Source organism: Diospyros lotus, chromosome 2 (genome assembly GCF_014633365.1).
Source record: "Diospyros lotus cultivar Yz01 chromosome 2, ASM1463336v1, whole genome shotgun sequence".
In the NCBI taxonomy this organism is placed as follows: domain Eukaryota; kingdom Viridiplantae; phylum Streptophyta; class Magnoliopsida; order Ericales; family Ebenaceae; genus Diospyros; species Diospyros lotus.
This window is the reverse complement of record NC_068339.1, coordinates 47599943-47624946: the sequence shown is the minus strand read 5'-3', so window position 1 is coordinate 47624946 and position 25004 is coordinate 47599943. Positions and strand designations below refer to the sequence as shown.

Genomic DNA, 25004 nt, shown 5'->3' with positions numbered 1-25004 from the left:
ATCAAGTTGAGGAAGATCAGTACCTGGGACTGATTCTGCCTTACTAGCTGTCCCTCCTTCCTCTTGATCCTTGGCTGATATGTAGGCCTGCTTTTGTGCTGCCATATTTTTAAAACCTCCCATCTTCTTTAGCACAACCTTCTTGCCATGAAGTTTGAAGCAATGATCCCGGGTATGCCTAGGCTTGTTGCAGAAACTACACCAAAGCCCTTCACGATTTTTGGCCTTTGTTTTTCCCATTCTGAACCATGCCCCATCCTTTTTTGCAGTGACCATGGCTGATCCTTCTGTTCCAATATCACTAAGCATGACTCCCCTTCGGTTTTCTTCACTCCTCACCATAGCAAAAACTTCATTCAAGGAGGGTACCTTCTCCCTACCAAAAATATGAATCCTCACTTGATCAAACTCAACATTCAATCTAGCTAGAAATTCCACAATCCTATCTCTTTCAATAATCCGGTTATGAGTGGCAGCATCAGTATTTCATACCATCTTGATCTCTTGATATTGATCTAGCTTCAACCAAAGCCCATTCATCTTGTTAAAATACTCGATAACAGTTAGAAATGCTTGTCGAGTACTATTAATCTTTGTTTTAATATCAAAGATTACCGAAATATCTTGTACCTTGGAATAGGTCTACCTTATGGTGTCCCAAATAGCCTTAGCATAATCTAAAGACATATAATTTTTACTGACCTCAGGTTGCATGGCATTCCATAGCCATGACATGATGAGGGAGTCCTCGATATCCCATGCCTGAAAAACTGGATTAGTAGTCTTCGGAGGTAAAGCAGTGAGGTGTCCTAGCTTCCCTCGTCCTTTGAGGAAGGTTCGAACAAGCTGTGCCCATTTGAGGTAATTCTTACCATCCAATCTGTAGGAAACATGCATTCCAAACAGTTCTCCACTGTTGGATCCGGAGTTGGTACAAACACTTCCATTTGTACCAGTAATCAAATCCGGTTCTGACTCACCAGTGGTTAGGCAAGGATTAATCTCTGAGATTTTTGACATCCTTAGTAATGAAGGAACCAGGAGAAGGCAATAAAGGCCTAGGAGAGGAAACAAAGAACGAGAAAAAAGAGTGCAATGAAGGCACAGTCAGGATCTAAGAGTAGAATGAAGGTGTTGAGAATCCCACATCGCATCCACAAGGGAGACCTGGGCTATATATAAGGAGGATGATCCCTCCACCTGTTAAGCTAGCTTTTTAGGTTGGAGTTCTATCTCTAACTTCTCACATAGTATCAGAGCTAACCCTTGGCTGTCGTGGTCATGGACCAGTACCCTGCCCGATCACCTAGGCATGTATCAGTTACTGGAGAAGTTTTGACGTGGGGGGAGTGTTGAGAATCCCACATCGCCTCCACAAGGGAGACCTGAGCTATATATAAGGAGGAGGATCCCTCCACCTGTTAAGCTAGCTTTTCAGGTTGGAGTTCTACCTCTAATTTCTCACAGAAGGCTTTGATACCATGTTGAAAACTGTAAAGAACACAGCAAGAACATGGCTTGGATGGGGAAATCTCGGAAGAAAACTGTACTTCCATATCTTTTATTGAATACTCCATGAGGAGTTTAAATAAACAAAGGTTTCTAAAATCTAGGAATTTAAAATACAAAACTATTTAAAATACAAATACAACAACAGATTTAAGATATAACCAATCTCTTAAATTTTAGAGGTAGATAAGATCTTATCTCCTCCTAGAATTTAGGGAAGCTGGAGCTTTATCTTAATCATAAATTGGGGCATTATCTCGACCATGATATCACCGTATTTCAACAGGAACCAATAGATATTATATCATTTATCATATTTATATTTTTTTTTCTAAGAAACTCTTTACTCTCTCTCATTTCTCTCCCTTTCCCTTGCCGTCGCCTACCTGTTCCTTTTCTTCTCTAGCAACCGCCTTTTGTTGCCACCTCGTCTCATGTCATTGCCTTGACCCTCTCGCCTCTCGCCACTGCATCCTCTATCTCTGCCCCCTTCCTTTGTTGCTATTGCCTCGCCTCTCACCGCCGACCATCTCACCGTCGCCTCACCTCTTGCCATCGACCCTCTCATCTCCTTGTTTCTTGCCGCCGACCGCTGCTACATCCTTCTTCTTCGCTGCCCCTGCACACCCTTCCCTCTATTGTTGTATCCTCCCTCTCCGTTGCCTCTCATCTCCATAAATGTGTTTTTGGCCATTTTATGTAATTTGTGAAATGGCCCCAACATGTTTCGCAAACTACAGAAACAACCCAAAAAACGTTTCAGGCTGTTTTTTCCATTTCCAAAACGGGAAACGGTTTGGAAACGCCGAAATAGGAGAAGAAAGCTTTAACATGGAACTTACAGATCAATTGAGGAAAGAGAAGAATAAAGCTTTTTTTTTTTTTTTTTTTTTCTGTAAGTAAGAGATGTATAAAAACAAAAAAGACCAAAAGGCTACAAACGAAGGCCAGGGCATACCCCGGACCACCAAAAAACCAAAGGTGACAACACATCAACAATCACCCTCTGGGCCAGAAAACAGAAAATAAAGAAAAATAAAAAGATGACAGGAAACGTAACATATGTACAGAATAAATACTCTGCCCAGAAGAGAGACGAAAACATCTCGGAATGGCAAAGCAATGAAAAGATTTCTGACAGTCAAACGACTGGTAAACCACCAACCCTAGATGAGCTGGGAATGAATGAAGCAAAAGCACCGGAGGGCTAGCACCATAGATGAGGCGCCACTGATATCGCAGCCTGTCTCCAGAGCAAAGCATCTCAATGGGGATGAGAGGTCTGGTCTGTCGGAAGCCTCCAAACGTGACGAAGAGCATGACTCTAAAGGGATGACCTGAAGCGAATAGTCGTCAAACGGACTCACACAGCACACTGAATCAAATGAGCTAGCTGAGAAGCTGATCTCTCTTGATCGCGAAAGCACCTGTTGTTGCGCTCCCTCCAAATGAAATAAACCATAGCATGAAGCACTAATCTGTTTGCCACCTGTTAGGGACTCTTGCCGCTCCATCTAGCCGCAGCCCAAAGAACTCCAATGTCCCGCAGACCAAAGAGGGGATTGTCATGACCCTAAGGGTAAAGTAGTCATAGTATATTACATGTATTATAGTTGGTTGTACCTTGCTGTAGTGTAGCTCTTTCAGCTATATTGTAACTGAAAGGTTAGAACAGCCTTTAAATATGCTAGAGTAGTTAGAGAATGATCAGTTGTTGAATGATATCTGATTACTTCCCTCTCAAATTCTCTCTCCCTCTCTGATCTCTTTGAATTCTCCCTCCTTTTCTATTCTCTCTCCCATAATTTCTTCCAAATTCCCTTACAAACCCTAGGTTAAACCTTGTGTTGTGACACCTAACCTCTAACCAAATCTGGGAGCCCCTTATAACTAAGCTATTTGAACCTAGCCCCTTGTTATGCTCTCAGAAAAGAGCAACAGGATGTGGCCAACCATAGGCAGCTCTCGGGAAACAAGAGTTAGAAAACATATGTGAAGTGGTCCTTCTAGTTACCCAACACCAGAAATATCCACCAATCCTCCCCATCAAGGGGTTCTCCAAAGAACTAATCGATGTATTCCTATCACCTTGCATAGGCAAGTCCATAAGCTATTCAAAATCAAGGAATGAAAACCCTGTTGTAGTGCCAATAGCTCGCAAACTTGATTGCTAAAAGCCTGACCAGGATTTCCATTGAACAGCCCCTGGTACGACGAAGGGCCTCTCATGAGCTTACTTAGCTAGATCAATTGTGCTCAACAGTGTTTAGTTTTGAGTGAGCAAACTTAAATCAATATCATCTCAGTGTTGAATAATATTCTATAAAACTTGGATAGGCATGTACTTAGAGGTTCATCTTTACTATTTTGGGAAGACTTTCTGTCTGGAATGTGACCCCAATAGATTTTCGACATACAATTCTCGCTCTGCCCTTTTCCCCCAGAGAAAAAGGAAAACAGGTTATTCTCCAATGATTTCCTATTAGTTGAGGATGCCAAGTGTGCATGAGGTAGTTATACTTGTTTCCTTTGGCATAGCAGAAGGTGGCTACTTTTGGACTTTACCTGGGGCCTGCCTGCTATGATTGGAGGCTCAAGCTTGTACCATTGCCCTAATGTGGCCGCTGATATAGGGACTCCCACTAGCTTGTTATACCTGTGCTTCATATGCCCTGCTTTCCTTTCCTCTTATTGTTTTCATTGTCTGATGATTTACATTGCATTTGAGATTGATGACTTAAGCTATAAGACTTTTCATTTAGTACTGAATACTGATCAATATTTGTTTATTCCTTTACAAGATGTGAGTTTCTTATGCAGCGACAGCAGCAAACCCATGATATACAACCAAAGCGGTTCCTAGATATTGTAAGACGCCTAGACGAGGGTCTATTAAAACATGCTACCACAAAGGTTTCCTACAGTTCTTTCATTCCCTTTATGAAATTCTTATTCTGAAGTGTTTATTTTTTAGGATTTATCTGTTGTTGCCTTTATTACTTTCGACCCTATCATGTTTTGTTTATGACATGAGTTTTCTTGTTTGCTAGGAGGAGTATATGAACTTGGAGACTCTTGAGAATCGTTTACATGTGTTGATTAAGCGTTTAGCAATGATTAATCACAACCAACAATATCCACATCTTGTTAGTTCTTCATCTCCTATTGGTACAATGATACCAACGCCAGGCATGCACCATAGTGGGAATTCAAGCGTGACGGTTACGTCATCTGTGGATACTTCTAGCATTGTTGCTAGTGGTAATAGGATGCCACCTGTAGCTGCCAATACTGGAAGCTTGCTACCAACTAGTAATGTGCCTTCTGTTGGGATGCACAGTGGTTTTTTCAATTCATCTGATGGTACTTGTATTTTTATCTCAATATGATATCTAGTCATAGTTATTAATTGCTTTATCAACATGATATAATAGATCCACCTTTTCAGGGCCTATGTCAAATGGATACCATCCATCATCTGCCAATTTTTCCATAAGTTCCATTGGGAACAATATGGCGTCTTCAACTTCTTTACAGGAAATGACAAGCCAAATGATTCCTACGCCGGGATTTAATAGAAACAATAATCAGAATTTGGAATCTTCTGATAACCAGTCCTCAAATGCTTTGTCAACTCTCGAGTCCACAATGGTGTCACAGCCCTTGCCACAAAAGCAGCATCTTGATGGTTCAAACAGCAAGATACTGCACAACCTTGGAAGCCATATAGGTGGTGGAATAAGGTCTGGTTTGCAACAGAAATCTTTTGGATTTTCAAATGGGGCTTTGAATGGTGGTTTGGGTATGGTGCGCAATTTGCAGTTGATCAATGGTCATGGAGCTTCTGAGGGTTACCTGACAGCTTCAGTGTATGGCAATTCACCCAAATCTCTACAACATCATCATGACCAACATCAGTGGTCAACTGTGCAGGGTACTCTCTCTGTCTCATTTTGTTACATCTTGTGAGGCCTGACTTTTGTCCTTAAAGAAGCATGTGGAAAGTGATTACTTCAAGTTTTAATTTTTCATATAAAGCTGCATTTTCATTACTCATAATTCATTTGCAGGTGATGGATATGGGATGAACACCATTGATTCATCTGGTTCTGGGAGTGTCTATGGTCCTGTATCGTCCTCTGGTTCAGCAATGCACAATCGGAATATTAATACATCAAATTTGCAGTCTATTTCAAGAACTAACTCTCTGATAAATAATCAGTCAAATTTGCACATTAGCCAACAGGCCGCACATATAAAGTCTCAATCAATTGATAAATCTGAAAAGATGAATTCCCATCCTTCAAACACTTTGAAGGAGAATCTCTTACAGTCTCATAATCATCTACAATTTCAGCAACAACCTCATCAAGTACTGCAAGAGAAATTTGTTCAAAATCAACGCCATCAGAAGCAGCAATTCCAGCAGCAGCACATATTGTTAACAAATGATTCTTTTGGTCATTCTCAACTGACTTCTGAAAGCACTCATCTAAAGCCTGAGAATGGAATGGAAATCTGCAATGAGGCCATGCAATCAGAAGTTCAAGGACAACTCCAGGCCGAGTTGCAGAACCAGTTCCAGCAAAGTTCTGCTGATGATCATTCTGGAAGCACTCCATTGCTTTCCTTTGAATCCCTTCCATCTGTATCAGAAAATATATGCTCATCACTGACTCAAACTTCGCAACAGATGCAAGAATTATTGCATTCTCAGCCACTAGTTGTTGACTCAAAAAATGATTTTGGCAGCCTGTCTGGTGGACTACAATCAAAGGAACTGCCGCCTGGTCAGTTTCATCATAAGTTACAAGACAACTCTCAAATACCAGGTAACTTGTTACATGAGCAGAATATTCAAGAGGACTTCCATCAGAGAATGAGTGGACAAGATGAAGCTCAGCGCAATAATTTATCATCTGATGGATCTATTTGTCAAATTGTTGGCACAAAAACTGTACAGGCTGCAAACTGGTCTGGTGCTGCTTGTAAGTCTAGTAATCCAAACCGTGAACGGCAGTTCAAGAATCAACAAAGGTGGCTATTGTTTCTGCGGCATGCTCGGCGATGTATGGCCCCAGAAGGGAAATGCCAGGAAGCTAACTGTATAACTGCTCAGAAACTTTGGAAGCATATGGACCACTGTAATATATCTCAGTGTCCATATCCTCGTTGCCACCATACTAGGATATTACTTAATCATCACAAGCATTGCAGGGATCTGGGTTGCCCTGTTTGTGTTCCTGTCAAGAATTATATAGAGACACAGTTGAGGGCACGCGCTCGTACTGATTCTACTTCTAGCTTTCAATGTTCTGTAAATGGATTGTGCAAGTCATATGATAGTGGAGATGCTGCAGTTAGATTAAATTCAAAGACAAGTTCACTAGCTGTTGAAAATTCAGAAGATTTATGGCCTTCTCTGAAACGCATAAAGGCTGAGCAGCCCTGCCAACATCTTATTCCTCAGAGTGAAACATCTGCCTTTTCAATTCCTATCAGTGGTGAATCTCACAAACTCCCTGTTGCACATTGTCAAGAATACCAACATGGTGACACTTCTGTATCAATGAAATCTGAAGCTATAGAGGTAAAGATGGAAATCCTCTCGAGTTCTGGTCAAGAACATCCTGATGTAGTCGAATTGAAGGAGGATGATAAGGATGAGACCGACAGCCAAAAACCTGTTAGTGAACCCATTGTATCAGATGATCCTTCTGGCTTTGCTCAGGGTCAGTACATTAAAAGTGAGAGAGACCAATCTAAACAGGAAAATCTGACACTTACAGCTGAAACTGCAACTGTAGCCAAATCTGGGAAGCCAAAAATAAAAGGAGTATCATTGACTGAATTGTTTACCCCTGAGCAAGTCAGGGAACATATTAAAGGTCTCAAGCAGTGGATTGGCCAGGTCAGTATGTGGAACTGCTTATACTATATTTCTTTAAAGCCATTAGTTAGATTTCTTGTTCCGGATTAGTCTTGGGGTGCATTCTGCGGCCATAGGGCATACAATTTGCATGGATGCCATCTTGTAGATGTTTGGTAAAAGTTTCAAGTATGGCTTGCTTTGCCAGAGTAATATAAGTGGGTTCACCTTGGATGTTGCAAAATACTTTGTTAGAAGGAAGTTATATTCCCAAGCATCACATTTTCATTGGCATTTTATTTAGTATAACCTAGTGCATTGCATAGTTTCTGGGCTGAACATGCAGGGCCTTTATTTTTTTTTAATTTTTGGATATGTAATGTATAAATTGTATTAACAATTATCAAATAGAGTTGGAACAAGACAAGTGGTGACCTCATAAAGATATGCCCTAAGAATTTTCATACTTGATATGAAATCTGAAAATACCTAGGTTGGTCTTAGGCCTCCCTAAAAACCTAGTAATAGATAAATAAAATCTTACTTGTTGGCTACAAAGTTTCCTTAAATAATCTAGAAAAATATTCTAATTCACCATCTCTATTCAACCCACTAGCAAAAAGGAATTAAATAACAAGCTTTCCCCATCCTCTTGCCAATCTGAGAAGCTGAGAGTATGGGCACCCGAAGAGTTGTCCTCAGCTGGCAGGAACAAACATATGGTTTATTGGTTGAGGGAACTCCATACACAGATCTACTATTAAGATTTTGCTATTTTAATTTATTGAATAAACCTTAAACAAGGGGTCATCCTTTGCCATCGAGCAAGCACACAGAGGGTTATCTTAGTGGACTTTGCATGAGTTGCAACTTTTTTGCTGAAAAAGTAAGCAATCAGAGAGGAAACGCTATGACTGTCAGGACTTAGAAAATACATGTGGAGGCTCATATATTCACTTATACATATCCTTCAAATTCTTATACACATGCAGATTGCAGAGATACATGTTTATTTATATTCATGTGTGAATTTTCTTTTGGACATTCCGATCTGTGATCCATTTGCGATCTGTTTGATTAGAATTAGTCAAGATAAAATTGGCTGAGGGGGGCTGGATTTCCTGCGCATTGTTACTGAGTTTTTGGTTCAATGCAAATGGCAGAGATATTATATTCATGAACTTTGGAAGATGGTTATCTTCCTCTTGACTGTATGGTTCTGTCTTTTTCTTCGTTATTTGTTTTCCTGTGCTTGATGATGATGATGTTTTTATTGTACCTTTTTCCTTTTGACAGAGTAAAGCAAAGGCAGAAAAGAATCAAGCAATGGAGCATTCAATGAGTGAGAACTCATGCCAGTTGTGTGCAGTTGAGAAGCTCAGTTTTGAGCCACCACCTATATATTGTACACCATGTGGTGCTCGCATCAAAAGAAATGCAATGTACTATACAGTAGGAGCTGGTGATACCCGGCATTACTTCTGCATTCCATGCTACAATGAAGCCCGTGGAGACACTGTCCTGGTTGATGGAACTGCTATTCCGAAGGCAAAGCTGGACAAGAAGAAAAATGATGAGGAGACTGAGGAATGGGTATATTTCCTTTCTTTTCTTTCTTTTTTGGTCTCTGTTGTTTTTTCTTTTTAAATCTTCCTATATTTTGCTGTCCTTGTGAAGGCTTTGATTTATTTAACCTTAGGTGTGCTTTATGCAGTGGGTTCAATGTGACAAGTGTGAGGCATGGCAACATCAAATCTGTGCATTGTTCAATGGTCGAAGGAATGATGGTGGGCAAGCTGAATATACTTGTCCGAACTGCTATATTGCTGAAATTGAAAGAGGAGAACGTAAACCCTTACCTCAGAGTGCTGTTCTTGGAGCAAAAGATTTGCCTAGAACTATCCTAAGTGACCAGATAGAGCAACGACTGTTCAGGCGGTTGAAACAGGAAAGACTAGAGAGGGCAAGGATTCAAGGGAAGAGTTACGACGAGGTGATTCTTTGGACTTGTCATGTAATGTTTTATTAGATGGTGATTATTTTTTGTAGTTGTACCTATCATAAAACTGAATTTTCTTTGCAATAGGAGGTGCAAATAATGCATTGAAATTTCTAAAACTTCATTAGAGACTCAAGAAATTCAATGAGGTTAAATGGAGTACTTTCAAACAATTGCAGGTTTCATATTTTTTATTTTCTCGTTTAAATTGGACCAATTTTTTCACCTTTTTCCCCTTGGATTTTTTGGTATACATGGCTTGGAATTTCAAATCTCAGCTGCCTGATTTTTTTTTTATTGGAAATAGACTCCGTTTTCTGGAAAATTTTTCCACAAAATGAAAACTACATAATGTGTTCAAACGTTAAAGATTATCAAATAGAAAATGAAGAACTCTCTTTTCCAGGTCTTAAAATTTGCACTGACTAGTAGAAATCATCTTTGGGATGTACCCTTCTTTTCACAAAGAAATTGGGTATTTTCTCATTAATTTTCAAATAGAATACATGAGTTTCTAGCTGAATTAAAATCAATATTAATTATACTTATATTAATACCAATACAACAAGTAAAATATAATTGTTAAAATTGAATAATAATAAATAACAGTATAATGTCAGCATATCAACAATATCAGTATTGTAATTGTAAAAACGCTAATAAATAGTTAAAAAAATTTAATAACAAAAATATTCGTATTATCAATTGGTAATACATAATATGAAACAATGTGGGACTTAAAATTAAGATAGTTTGGACATGTGAGAAGAAGACATATAAACACCACTTGTGAGGTTGGTGGATAAAATTGGGCAAAAGAGGGAGAGGAAAACCAAATAAAATTTGGTGGAAAACCCTTAAACAATGACAGATATAATGGCTTTACAAATTATATAGCCAAAGATAAATGGTTGGAGGTCTAGAATTCGTATAGCTGACCTACCTATTGGGGTTAGGGTTTATAATTGTTGTTGTAGAAATAGTTAAAATTCATAATTGATATTATTAATGATTATCATTAATGTTATAATCTTAGCAATATCATTAATATTGTATTTTTAATATTAATCTTATAATATTCAATAAAATATTAATATTATTGTATTAGCATTTAGCAATATCATGAATATTGTATTGATAGTATTATTTATAACAATAATACTATAATTGTTAAATATTTTATTACTTAATTAGATTATTGATAACATATTGCATTATATAACAATTGAGCATATATTTTCTATAACTATTTCGAAACATGTTTCAATTTTCAAGATAAGAAAATAGTTTTTTATATTTAACAATTGAACATGTTTCTGAAATTTTCTATGGAGAAGGGAAACTAGAGATGAAGTGAAAAACTGGAGATGGGAAACTAGAAAGTGTTTATATACTAAAAAAAGCCCATACACTCTCATTCTTTAGGAATTAGTTATTACCCTGCGTTTGTTCTTCTGCTTGAACTGTGTTAATCTGTGTGCTTTGTCACATTTGTGATACGACAAGTCTGTTCTGACATGTTTTGACTTTCCCCTTTTAGAAGACTAGTTTAGGTGATTACCTTAGCATAATGCTTGTAAATACCCAGGTTGATTAATTCTCCCTTCTATTCTTTTCCCTATATAATTTAATACAGTAGAAGACCAGTCTAGGTGATAATAACAGATATTTAGTTTTAGTTCTTCTTTTATCCTTTCCCTTTTTGTTTTATCCCTAATGTTTATGGTAGCTGATCCTGTTCTGATTCGAGTTGCTACATATCAGATGCAATTTAATATCTTGGGGTTTTTGTTTGATTTGCTTCACAGTGTCCAGCTGAGAATACAGATCCATTGCAAGGGTTCTGATCTATTTTTACCATTGACAATGCCAGGTTCCAGGTGCAGAAGCACTTGTAGTTAGAGTTGTATCATCAGTTGATAAAAAGTTGGAAGTTAAGCAACGATTTCTTGAGATTTTTCAAGAAAAGAATTATCCAACTGAATTCCCTTATAAATCCAAGGTATGCTGGAATATGAATATATGGAAAATTTTTAATGTTCTTGTTCTTTTGATATAAAAGTACACGGGACAAGGGTGTACCTTTCTCTTTATTTTCTATAGCAATGTGCTCTCACTGGTTACAATCTCATCATGCCGTCTGTAGGAATGTTTTATTAATAAGGAAGTCTTTCTTTGTCCAGGTGATATTGTTATTTCAGAAAATTGAAGGTGTAGAAGTATGCCTGTTTGGCATGTATGTTCAAGAATTTGGATCAGAGTGTCAGCAGCCAAATCATAGACGTGTTTATCTCTCATATCTGGATTCTGTTAAGTATTTCAGGCCCGAGATTAAAACAGTGACTGGAGAGGCACTCCGTACATTTGTTTACCATGAAATTCTGGTGATTTCCAACTTTTCTCAACTTATCTCTTTTTTTCCCCTCTGATTTTTATATTTTGTTTTTGTGCTGGTACATTTTTCAATTATCATCACTATCCTTATTGTTATTGACCTCTTGATTGTATATCTGATTCTTTTTGCCCAGATAGGATACCTGGAATATTGCAAGAAGCGTGGTTTCACAAGTTGCTATATCTGGGCTTGCCCTCCACTGAAGGGTGAAGATTATATATTATATTGCCATCCAGAAATTCAGAAAACACCAAAATCTGATAAACTTAGAGAATGGTGAGCCAATAACCAGCAAACCTGATTATGCCAGGATTATGGATGCAAATATATTATCCTTTTTGATACTATCTGCTTTTACATAGTAAAGTTTGATTTGAACTCAGGTACTTATCCATGTTAAGAAAGGCTGCAAAGGAGAACATTGTGGTAGATCTCACTAATTTACATGACCATTTCTTTGTATCAACTGGGGAATGTAAGGCTAAGGTAACTGCAGCTCGGTTACCTTATTTTGATGGGGATTACTGGCCTGGTGCTGCAGAAGATATGATATACCAGCTTCGTCAAGAAGAAGATGGCAGAAAACAACATAAGAAAGGGACAAACAAGAAGACAATAACAAAAAGGGCTCTAAAAGCATCTGGTCAATCTGATTTTTCTGGAAACCCACCGAAAGATTTGCTGCTGATGCACAAAGTAAGTCTAATATCCCATGTCTCTTAGTTTAGTCATTCCCCTCGCTACATTCCTTTGGATTTTCTTGATCTGTGTTCATCTGTTTTTAATTCTATTGTTCTTATTGTTGTTTATCTGATTCTCCTGTTCTTTACTTGTGAATGCCAATGTGCCATACTGGTGTCAGGATTCTTGTAACACTATCATACTTAAAAAAGATTGTAGTTTGTGATGTTTACTTACTGCAATTATGATTTATGCTTCTACATGGGCTATGAATTTAGCCAAGTGGGAAAACTATATTCATATACCCCACTCCAAATAATTGGGGCTCGAGACTTTTGCATGCTATGCTTTGTACTTTAAGGTTATTCAATAGTGATCTTCTTTTCCCCCCTTTTTTCTGGAGGGATTACTCTCCTTATCTTACAAGCTTAAGCCTTTTGTACAGCTTGGTGAAACAATTTGCCCAATGAAGGAAGACTTCATAATGGTTCACTTGCAGCATGCATGCACACATTGCTGTATTTTAATGGTATCTGGAAATCGTTGGGTTTGCAACCAGTGCAAGAATTTTCAGCTTTGCCACAAGTAAGAGATCCAAATCAATGCTGTAACTTCTTTTTTATAGCACTGTCCATTATTTGTCCTGCTAAATATATAGGCACTTGTACACAAGTTATTTAATAGTTTCCTTATTGTGGGATGCCTGGCTGTTTTTTGCATTGTGATATTGGTATCTGGAAAATGATGAATACTGAGAAAAAGAATTGAAGGCAATGTCTCAAAGTGGTTATGCCATAATCTTCAAAGCTGCCAAATTCCATTTCTCTTGATGAATACAGTGCATTCGATGTCAATTTCAAAAGAATAATGTATTTTTTTTTGTCAACTAGGAACAATAATAATAGTTATAAGTACTTTGAAGCAGTGCCCTGTCTATGTGTATCTAGGTAATTGGAGAACCTTCAAAGAGTTTGGAGGGGCATAGGGGATAGGCTTAAGTACCAGTTAGTGGATTGGAAAATGGAAGCCTATAATTCTTCAATCAGATTTCTTTGGAAAATGGCTATGGAAATTTTCCAGGTAGAAATTTGGTGGGTAGTGTTTGTTGGTTGACTTAAGTTTTATCTCCTTGGCTTTGCAGTTTCTGATGGGGGATTTGGCTTGGTCTGTTAAATGATTTTTTGAGCTTATGAGGTGCCCCATCTAGTAAAATTAAGTTTTGGATTATTGTTTGATAAAAGCCTAGTGTTTTATTGGGAAAAATGGGGAAAAACTGAAAGAGAAAAGGGTGTAGAAAAAGGGATTTGATGACTTCGAGGGGATCAACCCTCCAAATCAACCAAACGTTTGAGTTGTATCTGATCGATTAAGGAAAATAAGCCAGATGCAATAAATATATAGCATTGCAAACGAGCTAAGCATACAGAAGCTTAGGCTTGTTTGTTTAGAATTTAGGCAGACTTGGGCCTGAGCTTGAGTCAAGCTCAAAAATGAGGCTTGAGCTTGTTTATTTAGATGATTGTTGAGCTTAGGGTTGGGCTCAACTCATTTATATTAAACAAACTTTAAGCGAGCTTCATTCATTCCTGTTTATAAATTTAAATTTATACGTCATTATAAGCTTTATTTCAGGCTCAATTCTGTAGTTCATATAAAATAAGTGTATTTCAGTATATATTTAAATATTAACTAATATAAATACTACAAAACACACATTATTTTGAAACACACTCCAAATAAGCCTGTAAACACGCTTTATGAATGAGCCTACAGATTAGCCATGCTTGTTTACAAGCCCAAACTGGCAAAGCAACTCAAAGCTCAAGCTTTGCTCATTTACTAAACACACTAATTTACTAAATAAATGAGCTTGAAAGAGTCGAGTTTCAAGCCATTCACAAGAAACTTTGTTCACTTGTAGTAAATTACAAGAAACTTTCCTAATATATTGTTCCCTTAATTAGGATTTGTATTCCTTAATTATTTAGGATTGCTAATCAAAAAGAGTGTCAACTTAGTTATACTAATCTAATCTGACTTAATCCCTAAATTTAAGGAATCGTAATGAAAGAGAATCAACTAATTAAGATAACTAGTCTAATATAATCTCTAAACTCAAGGAATTTTATCGTAATTGACTAAGATTTGTAATCTAAAATCAAAGTCAAAGAAAATAATCAAATCCTTAAATTTTTGGAATCCTAACTTTCCAAGAAATGTCTCGTGGAGTTGGTAACCTTTCAATCCCAAGCAGCACTTCATATTCCTCAATTGGTAGTAGGGGAAAAAATCCTTGAACAACTCTTGACCCTGCATCATTATCTTCACTTTTAGGACACTTGCTATCACATGCTAAACTTGTCCATTAGCAACCTTTACCTCAAATTTGTCACATCGCTCAATAGATTGGCGCTTAAAAAATCCCTCATTTTTCATAGTTTGAGGATTAGAATGACTAGCTAATGCATGAACAATGTATGTAATAGTGTTGAATTGGGAGCACTGGAATGCACTTCTCTAGACCAATTCCACGACCACACACAATTGAACTCACAAACAAAAACACAAATAACAACAGAATTGAAATAAAGAAGAAATGCGCAAACCACACAAGAAGACATGACAATTTATCCTGGTTCGGATCACCAATAAGCGATCCTATATCCAGTCTCTTCGATCCCGAGAGCAATCCACTAAGAAATGATGAAATCAGTACACAAGATTCCCACTATCTCTCTCACGAGTACAACGCAATGAGATTACAAAGACTATCTTGATAACTAGGCTTTTCTCTCAACACAGCACTCACAAAAATAGAACGATCAAGATTGATTCAAGCGACTGCCCCATGTCTTCTATTTATAGACATTTTGGGCGGATATTACAAGGAATATAAAAGACTGCACATTTCCTATTATACCCCTCATGCATAAGCTACTGTTATACATAACCTAACTAACCAATTCTGCTGCTTGAATAAAACTGACTTCACTGATTTCTTCTAGGCTACACTCAATTCAAACATACAAGAAATAGTTTCATTAATATCATCATTTTCAATACCTTCCTGATGTTAGTCAGCGATATCATCCTCCAGTTCATCTTTCACTGGCTCAGTCATCAAAAGCTTGCCTCCCCTGCAATGGTGCTTCATACTCCATTTTTCATCACAATGCCAGCATAAGCCCTTTGCTGACTGTTCTTTGAGTTCTTGAGTTAGCTGTTTGATAGGAGGATTTTGGCTTGGAATAATTGGAGTAGTTGGCTCGTTAACAACTTGCTTACTAGCACTCTTGTTAGCTCTTCCCATGTTGATTTTCTCCTGTTGCGACCCCGCTAAAGAAATTGCAAGAGTCATAGTATGTGGTTAGCAAGTCTTAACTTAATAGTGAATGCCTGGATGGAGACCTTTAGTGAATGTTTCCAACTACTGCCTTTCAGTCCAATCTTTAGCTTGGTTTGATAGTTGCTCGAACCAACTCTGGTACTCCAAGGCAGTGGAGGTCTAACGGATTTTGTTGAGCTCTTCATCAACATTTTCATATTCAGATGGTATAAAATGAACAAGAAGCCCTTCCTTAAATTGCTCCCATGTAGGAATTCCATGGCATGTTTCAAACCAATCATATCATTGAATAGTGTCTACATCTAATTGAAAATGAGAATGTTTCAACTTTAGAAGCTTCTGGTGTTTTATGGAAGTGAAAATTTATTTGCTCTAGAAATCCAACCTGTAGGACTTCCATCTTCCCAACTAGGAAATTCCACCCTCATGCTCAAATAGCCATGCTCATGGTCTTGGTAATCTCTTCCTGTAACTTTAGATTCCTCATTTTGTTTGCTAGAAGCAAAGTTCCATATATTGACTTCCCCGAATACTCTCAAGTAGACTCTTTGAATTCATTGAGAGATTCCTGCAGTTTACAGATTTGTCTAAAGCTATTGGTTAAGATTGAAGATCTGTGATTCCTCAATTATGTTTTTGTTTTTGGGTAAGGGCATTCAATGAATCTGATTTTTGAGAAGGAAAATATTATTGGTACATTATTGTGTACACCTTGGGTTACACAATGATGCTAAAATGCCCTCAGCCAAGACAATGAGGTGAGGCGCATGACTAAAATATCTCTCACCCAAGGCGGTGAGGCGAGGCGATGAGGTGTGGGGGGTATTTTGGTCATTTGTGATGCATTGTGTAGCACAAGGTGTACACAATGATATACCTATAGTATGGTCCTTTTGAAAAAGAAAATACGGGGGTGGTGAAGGTAGCAAAAGCAAATCCTAGGGGAAACAAGCTCTGATACCAAATGGTAAAACCCATGATAAAATTGAGCAAATCCTAGGGTTTTATGGAGAAAATTGAAAAGCAAATAGAGAGAAGTGAAAAGGATTTGATTTCTTTGAGGGATCAATCTCCAAATGAGCCAAAGATTATACAATATATACATAGAGAGACAGTTCCCTTAGGCAATTAGGATTTGTACTCTTTAATTAACCAGGATCTCTAATCAAAAAGAGAATCCTAATTAAGATAACTAATCTAATCTGATCTCTAAAATTAAGGAATTTTATCATAATTGTTGAGAGTAAAATATTAAAGATAAAGTTAGTCTCTATCTAACAACTTAAGCTTTTAAATAAAATAGTGGTTAACAATTCAAAATAGTATTAAAACAAGCAAGGATCTCAAGTTCAAACCTTACCACTAATCTAATTGTTAAATTGTTGCACGTGTTTGGATTAGTTATGCAAGGAAGGTTGGCCAATGGCTACACACGAGGGGGTGTGTTGAGAGTAAAATATAAAATATAAAAGTTAGCCTCTATTTAACAACTTAAGCTTTTAGATGAGATGGTTTTTAACAATTCAATAGACCTTATAATCTATCATCCTTATTTTTGGTCACATTCTTTCTGATTAAACATATGCATTTATTGGATTCTTTGGAGTTTCTGTGGGATCATCAATCAATGGTTCTTAAGTCTATTTGCATTATTTGGATTTGATTTTGCAGTGGTTTTTGTTACAAATGCATTTGATGTTGTGGTCTATGATTACAGGTGTTACGAAGCTGAACAAAAACGTGAAGAGAGAGAAAGACACCCTATCAATCAGAGGGAAAAGCATATGCTTTATCCAGTGAGCCATTCCCCCCCCCCCCCCCCCCTCCCCCCCTTTTTGAATTTTTATTTCTTTTTATAACTCATTGATCATTCTTAGGCTTGTCAATGAACTAGATCTAGATCCAATAACTAAGATCCAGTCCAGATCCATTTATAATTAAACCAGATCCCATGGATCTGGACCAGATTCATTTTTAAACTTTCCTTTGTATTTTTATATGTAAATACATATATACATGCATGTATTTATTTATACATGTGTATGAAAATGCATATATTTATATGTATACAAACATATATGCATGTATAAACATAAGTACACATATATATAATCCGTTTATGTATATACATAATTGCATGTATATATACATGTACACACATATATATTAATAATATCCAAATTGCATATCACTATATATATACATATATATACACGTCAAAATATACATATTAATATACATGCATATACATACGTATGCGTTCATATACATAGATATACATGCATTATATGTGTATATACATATATATACTTGAATGCACGTGTATGTATAGTACATATATATATGCTTATGCATACATATGTATGCATGCACGTATATACAACGTATACATAGATATACATGCATTATGTGTTTGTACATGTATAGACATATGTACACACATTATATATACATACATATGTAAATATATGTGCATATCAATATGGACATATATATATTATACGTATGCATTTATGTTTTTATATACATACGAATGTGAAATATATGTACATACATATGTATGTACATATGTCTATATATACCTATGCATGTATATGTGTCTGTACATGTATTTGTATGTAGTACGTAAATTTAAGTGCATGTATGTATATATGTGCGTATAAATATTTCAACAAATATATGTGAGAACAAAATCATTTTAAAAATGTTTAATTAAATATTAAATTAAAAAATGTAGAATTTTATTTTGTTGTAAATAGTTATGTAATGGATCTGGATTTGGTCCAGTTCCATCAGATCCATTTATATATGATGGATCTGGACTCAAATGGATTTCTGGACCAGATCTAGATGGATTTGGATGGATCTGGACCAGATCCGGTCCTTTGACAGGCTTAATCACTCTATCTAAATGTTGAATGCTTAGTTTATCACACTGCTTAATTGAGATATATAAGCTCTGCAGGTTGAAATCAATGATGTACCTGAAGATACCAAGGATAAAGATGAGATTCTTGAGAGCGAATTCTTTGATACAAGGCAGGCATTTCTAAGTCTTTGTCAGGGAAATCATTACCAGTATGATACCCTCCGACGAGCAAAACATTCCTCTATGATGGTCCTTTACCATCTTCACAATCCCACTGCTCCTGCATTTGTGACGACATGCATTGTGTGTCATCTTGACATTGAAGCTGGTCAAGGTTGGCGCTGTGAGATTTGCCCTGATTATGATGTATGCAATGCTTGTTATCAAAAGGATGGAGGAATTGATCATCCTCATAAGTTGACCAATCATCCATCCATGGCCGACCGAGACGCACAGAACAAAGAAGCTAGGCAACTACGAGTTTTACAGGTTATAGCCCTGTTCTTTTGTTGCTGAGATTCATTATAACTTCACTTATCCTGAGTTTGTTACTACATATTCATTTATTTACTTCTTTATGTTATTTTCTATGCTTTGCTGTTATTTGTATTTCATTTATTTTTCTATTTTTTTCTTATTTTTGTTGGGAAATTCATGTCTTGCAAGTCATAACAGGGGTCCTCATAGGGATGTAAGTGGATCCCCTCCCCTATTAACCCCATTTGAAATTTAAACAAGTATAAAGAATTCATGACTGGAGGATGTAAGCACGAGGCTTATTTAAAAATTTATTAGAACATGTAAATGGGGTTAATTGGGGACCCATTTAGCCTGCATCCCTTGACCCCACTATGAGTAGTTGCAAGGGATTCTAGTGAAGTTGCCAATTCTTCATCCCTATGCAGTTCGAGAAATTCTACCGTTACTTTGAACACCTAGACTGAAATGTCAGGCCCAGTCTTGTCACATAAGGTCCCAGCTAACTTCCAACTTCTGGGGGTGCGTGGGTTCACTGTCACCCACCTGAAGTGACTAAAACCTTCATTTGGGACTTAAACATCAGACTGCTGAAAGTCAGCACTAGACCATTGACTATTACCTTATTACTGTTGACCTGCTAAGAGTCTTCAATGCCTTGTTGATAGTTTACAGGCAGGCTCTTAGTTCCTTTCTGATTTTCTTTGAAATGTGGAATGTCTCCTAAGTCCCTTTGACAGTCTACTCTTGTACTCTCAGTATCACCTACTTTCTTACAGGATATCAATCGTATGTCGTTGCCATCAACAGTTCATACCACTTTCTCTGGAATCTGTCAACAGTTTTACTTTCTCAGTCAACAGTTGAGAATGCAGCTCAGTTTCTGCCCAAGAGAATGCCAACTGTCTTCAGTTCATTAACACCTGTTGACAGTTGCCCTTTTCTCTTCTGCTGCCTGTTTCCTCTTCTCTTTTCTTTGTGGCTATTTGCTTATGCATTCAGTCTTGGGCACAGAGAACATCTACTATAAACCTGTTACCACATGAAACATGATCTGTTACCCCAAGAATCACACCCATCAATCCCCAGGGGCTATCAGGGGAAGTCAATCCATATGCTGCAACGCTGTTACAGGCCATGTTCAAGCTCTCAGCAAGGCATCTCTTATCAATTCTCAACTTCAACATAGAACAATTCTAACGAAATTTTTTAACACAAAGGAAATAGAGATGCTTGCCTCATCCAGCACCCATAACTCCCTGAGGCTCCCCTGTGGATTTCCTTAATTTGCAGCAACCATCCCTAGCAACAGAAACTTTTCTCTCTTTGATGAACCTTTGAAATCCCAAGAATCAAATTTCTAACTACCCAATAGCAACTCAGCTGTATATCTAGCTCAGTTGTAATGATCTCAATTTACCTCTCTTGTGGCCGACCCCTCAAACCATAGCCAGCTGGAACCTTTTCACCTTAATTCCTCATTGTAAACTTTTTCTCCCAACTTGGCTAGTTATGGCAAGTGTAGGATTGACTGTTAACCACTCTTCCAACAGTTGGCCTTCTCAAGTTTCAGTAGACAACTTACCACACAATGGATCACTGCTGCATGGGAAACTCAGTTTCCAGCAACCAGCCCATATCCTCTATTTTCCTGTCTGCAGTGGTGTATATGGTTGGGACAAGTCCCTAACCAAGTATTCTTCACTTGATGTGGCTGTTGCCAGCGCAAAAGAATTCTTGAAGGCTTATTATCATGCAACTAAGAATATGATACACACATGCATACATGTCTACATATGCTGAACTCCTCCTAACTTCAATTCTAGCGCTCCACCAACACCAGAGGAGGTGTATCAAGCTATATGCTATCCACTTCCATAACAAAGGCAAAAGATATGTAACACTGGGTTCCACACAGAATATGGTTGACATCTCACTGAAACTATTGACTACGCAACCAAAAATATTGACAGTCTACCCTTGCCTCCCTCATAGCTATCAACTATGCCTTCAACTGTTGACTGTCCATCTCACTCCAACAAATTGCAACTTCCGTCCACTCCTTGCTTATCTGTCTACCATTTTTGTGAAAGTTCCTCTAGCATCTCTCTCATGTAGTCACTCTTGGCCTTAGTTCTAACTATGCCTCTCTTTACCTTAATGTCATAATGTCACAAATGACCAATTATAATTTGATTATACAATTTCTCAGACAGACCAAAGCAACAAGGTGTTTTGTGGGAAAGTAATAGCAGCTCAATGACTTATTTGCCTTTTAATTATTTATGAATACGAATCAGGTTCTCCTGTTAGGTACTGGCAAGCAACTGTCAATTTTATTATAAGAAATGTTTCATTTTTTATCTGTAAACAAAATAAAGTTTTGACTAGTGGACCAGTGAGTTACTTTACTTGGGAGTCATAGTGTTTGGTGACTTAAGCCTTAAGGTTGGAGAAATTTTAAAAAATACTGCATTTTCTAAATCAGATTAACAACATACTACATGTTTCAAACTATTTAACAAAGTACTACAAATCTTACGCTTGGGCAGTCCAACGCTGGAAGTGGGGGCCAGTGCAAAAATTTGAACCAAACAAAACATGCTCTTGAAAAGAGGGAGTTAGTGTGGAATAACTATGCCTCTCATATGAGTGAGTTCCGCACTTTGCAAAGCAGCATTATGCTGCATTCAACTTGTGAAACTTGCTCCCATGAGGAGGGAGTCTCAAAAGTTAAAGGTTGCAAGGCAGCCTTGCACAAGATTGGCTTGTGAAACTTGCCCTTCACAAGAGTGAGTTTGTCCAATTAAAATTGCCATGCTGGCTTCTTTTCGAGCATGGACTACCATAGGGGAAGAAGTGTAGTTGTCTTGAGGCATCTTTCTTTGTTGATGCCTTGATACATGTTTGTGTATGTAGGCCTGATTTTTTTTCTACAACTGTTGAAACTGATTATTATCTCCCAACAAATACTTCCTTGTTTGATTAATTTTTCTTTTTACCTTTTTTCATTTTTCTGTACTGCTGGATTTCTTGCAACAATTGGGGTGGGGTACGAGTGTGGGAGTCTCTGGAACTGTGTTGCATGGTTTGCTGATTTGTACATTGGATATCCATCACAAGGTCATCTCAGTGTTATATGATCCTTTAAATAAGCTCGAGTTGGGCTGTAACTTCTTTATCTTGAATGTTAAGTTATGCTTTTTGGATCTTGGTGTTTTACTTTATAGATGTTTTAGGAATTTAAGTTCTCCTGTTTTACTTATTTTGCCTGATGGAGTTGTCTCAAATTTGTGACCTTTGACATAGCCTTTTGAACTTACTCTTTACTAGGGCTGTGAGGGATCAGGGTTGTCCAGACTTGGTCTGATAATTTAACAGTCTACACAAATGTTGTGTGTTTGGTTTTGTTTAATTTTTGAGCTATCTAGTTGAACTCAAGCTTAGAAAATTAACCATGTCCAAAATGTTTTCCATCTTGGCTTGTTTCAATAACAAGGCAGACTAGTACAAGATTACAAGCTTCAAACAAGCCAAATACTGAGTAGCATGGTTGACAGGCCTAGTCTTTACTTGTGTTACCTAGAACCATATACTCTTCTATTTCCCTCCTTGCAAATTCATGATAATCAAATATGATAAATATCTATGTTTTCTTTATTACTGTTTTAAGATCTGAGTCTTTTTAGCATGTGGAAACATTTCTTTACATTGGTCAAGGGCACTGAAGTAAAGGAGCTCTTTTGGTATTTATAAGTTTATGGACTATGGTAGCAACGTGTTCTGGGGGAGAGTGAAGAGGTTTATATTTGTGTTTACCTTTGAGCCTTAGTATGGTTTCTGTGACGAACAACTAAAAACAAAAAGGAAGAAGAAAAAGCCAAATAACTAAAAATAAGTAAATAAATAAATAATAATAAGGAGAAGAAGAAAACAGTATAATACAGAAACCTAGTCTGTCGGCTGGAGGGCATCTACATATTGCAACACACCATGACCATGCATTATATTTGTGGCTGATACTTAAGCATAAAAGAAAAATATTTTGATGGTCTTAGATGGATAATGAGTGGATCTTTTGCTATGTTCCTTTTTATCCTGTGATCAGTTCAATAGAAACATACATCTTTAACTCTCCTTAGTTTCCTGTGGACTAGATGTTCCTGTGAACCCATTTTCCATGCAGCTTACCGCCGTTTGAGTCTTGTTATTTGAGGTGTGTCAGAATGACTTCCTTCTCAAGGTCTAACATGATTTATTATTTGATGTTGCAGCTTAGGAAAATGCTTGACCTTCTGGTGCATGCATCTCAGTGTCGTTCTCCACATTGTCAATATCCAAATTGCCGCAAAGTAAAGGGTCTTTTCCGCCATGGTATACAATGCAAGACACGTGCTTCTGGAGGTTGTATTCTCTGTAAGAAGATGTGGTATCTTCTTCAACTTCATGCCCGAGCTTGCAAGGAATCTGAGTGCCATGTGCCACGATGCAGGTCTGTATATTCACACCTTTTTCTCTCACAAACTTCAGTTTACTGAACAACCTAACACCCCCCGCCCAACCAAAAAAAAAAAAAAAAAAAAAAGGAGGAAAAAAAAAAACCTGTGGAGGTGTATTCAATAGAATTGTGTCATAAATGCTATATATGTTGATATTCTTTCAGAGATTTGAAAGAACATTTGAGGAGGTTACAACAGCAATCTGATTCCCGTCGAAGGGCAGCTGTGATGGAAATGATGAGGCAACGAGCTGCTGAGGTTGCTGGCAATGCTGGATGACCATACTGTCCATATAATTATAAATATTTTGCAGAACGAGCTTCTAGAGGGAGATAGTTTATATATTTTAACAACTCACTCTGTCAAAGGGAGTGGACTGAGATGTGAGATTATTGGTAATTTGAGAGAGAGTGAGAGATTGCAGCAGATTGGTCAATTCGGCGGGCAGGTGGATAATTCTTTTATTACATCTTCCATTGACCAAGCTCTCACCCCGGAGGAAGACTGGTGAAATATGTTGCTCAGAGTTGGTTCATCTTCATTCAACAGCTGCTAACTGTGCTTAGGAGTGGAAGGGCACTGATGCATCATGCATGCTTTCATCTGTGGCCGATTTGGTGATTCTTTGTTTTCAGTACTCTTCTTCTTGTATCCATCCGTATCGCATCGCATCCAGTGCCATAATTCCTGGCGAGTGTACTATATATAGTTGTCCGACGACCTCGACCTTTTTTTTTTTTATCAATTATATTACCAAGGCATATGGGAGGGAAGATAAGTTTTCAAGTCTTCTCTTTCTCCTATATTGTTCTTATTCCCTCCTTCAGTACTGTTTTTTTCTTTTTGTAGATTGTTTTCAGAAAAATAAAGTAGTGATTGTGAAAAAGCAGTCTCTGATTGTGCATGCGTGGCCCGGGCGTTGGTTATTAACTTCGAATAGTGGACTCTTGAAATTTGACAAAATGACATAATAGCTCTTCTTCGCATATTAGAAATGAAAAATGGCGTGGTCCTCTTTTAAGATTATTATTATAATGATTTTGTATCACCTTCTCTCTTACTATGAATAAACGTTCTTTTTTCCCCTCTGTTCTCCTTTCTTCTCAAAGCAAGTTCCTTCAAACCTTTAGACTTTAGTAGCAACTAATGGAGGAATGCACCATGGGTTCGTACATTGAAGTGGTCAAATGAGCCTAGATTTGGGTTCTAGGCTCCTTTGGCTTAGAGGGACGGCCATTTTTAGAGAGACATTTTGAAAGACAATTTATAGAGAATATTTACACCAAATATATTCTTCTAATGTTTTTAAATTGTGATCGTTTTGTATGTAGAATACATGCTATGAATTTATAAATGCCCT

General features: G+C 37.4%; 1 protein-coding gene across 3 annotated transcripts in view; it reads left to right on the top strand.

Moving 5' to 3' along the window:
- Positions 1–24630, top strand: part of LOC127794571 (histone acetyltransferase HAC1-like) — a 46021-nt gene extending 21391 nt beyond the window's left edge. For 2 of the 3 annotated variants that reach the window (XM_052325774.1, XM_052325775.1), the window contains exons 3-17: positions 4330–4422; positions 4560–4872; positions 4958–5443; positions 5580–7420; positions 8675–8971; positions 9093–9371; positions 11251–11379; positions 11561–11761; positions 11906–12048; positions 12156–12468; positions 12899–13038; positions 17517–17595; positions 18765–19157; positions 23420–23637; positions 23809–24630. In XM_052325774.1, the coding sequence (XP_052181734.1) occupies positions 4330–4422; positions 4560–4872; positions 4958–5443; positions 5580–7420; positions 8675–8971; positions 9093–9371; positions 11251–11379; positions 11561–11761; positions 11906–12048; positions 12156–12468; positions 12899–13038; positions 17517–17595; positions 18765–19157; positions 23420–23637; positions 23809–23923 (5040 nt within the window). In that variant the 3' untranslated portion in view covers positions 23924–24630. Of the gene's footprint in view, positions 1–4310; positions 4423–4559; positions 4873–4957; positions 5444–5579; positions 7421–8674; positions 8972–9092; positions 9372–11250; positions 11380–11560; positions 11762–11905; positions 12049–12155; positions 12469–12898; positions 13039–17516; positions 17596–18764; positions 19158–23419; positions 23638–23808 lie in introns of all 3 variants that reach the window. The other variant, XM_052325773.1, reaches the window with a different exon arrangement.
- Positions 24631–25004: the final 374 nt, after the last annotated feature.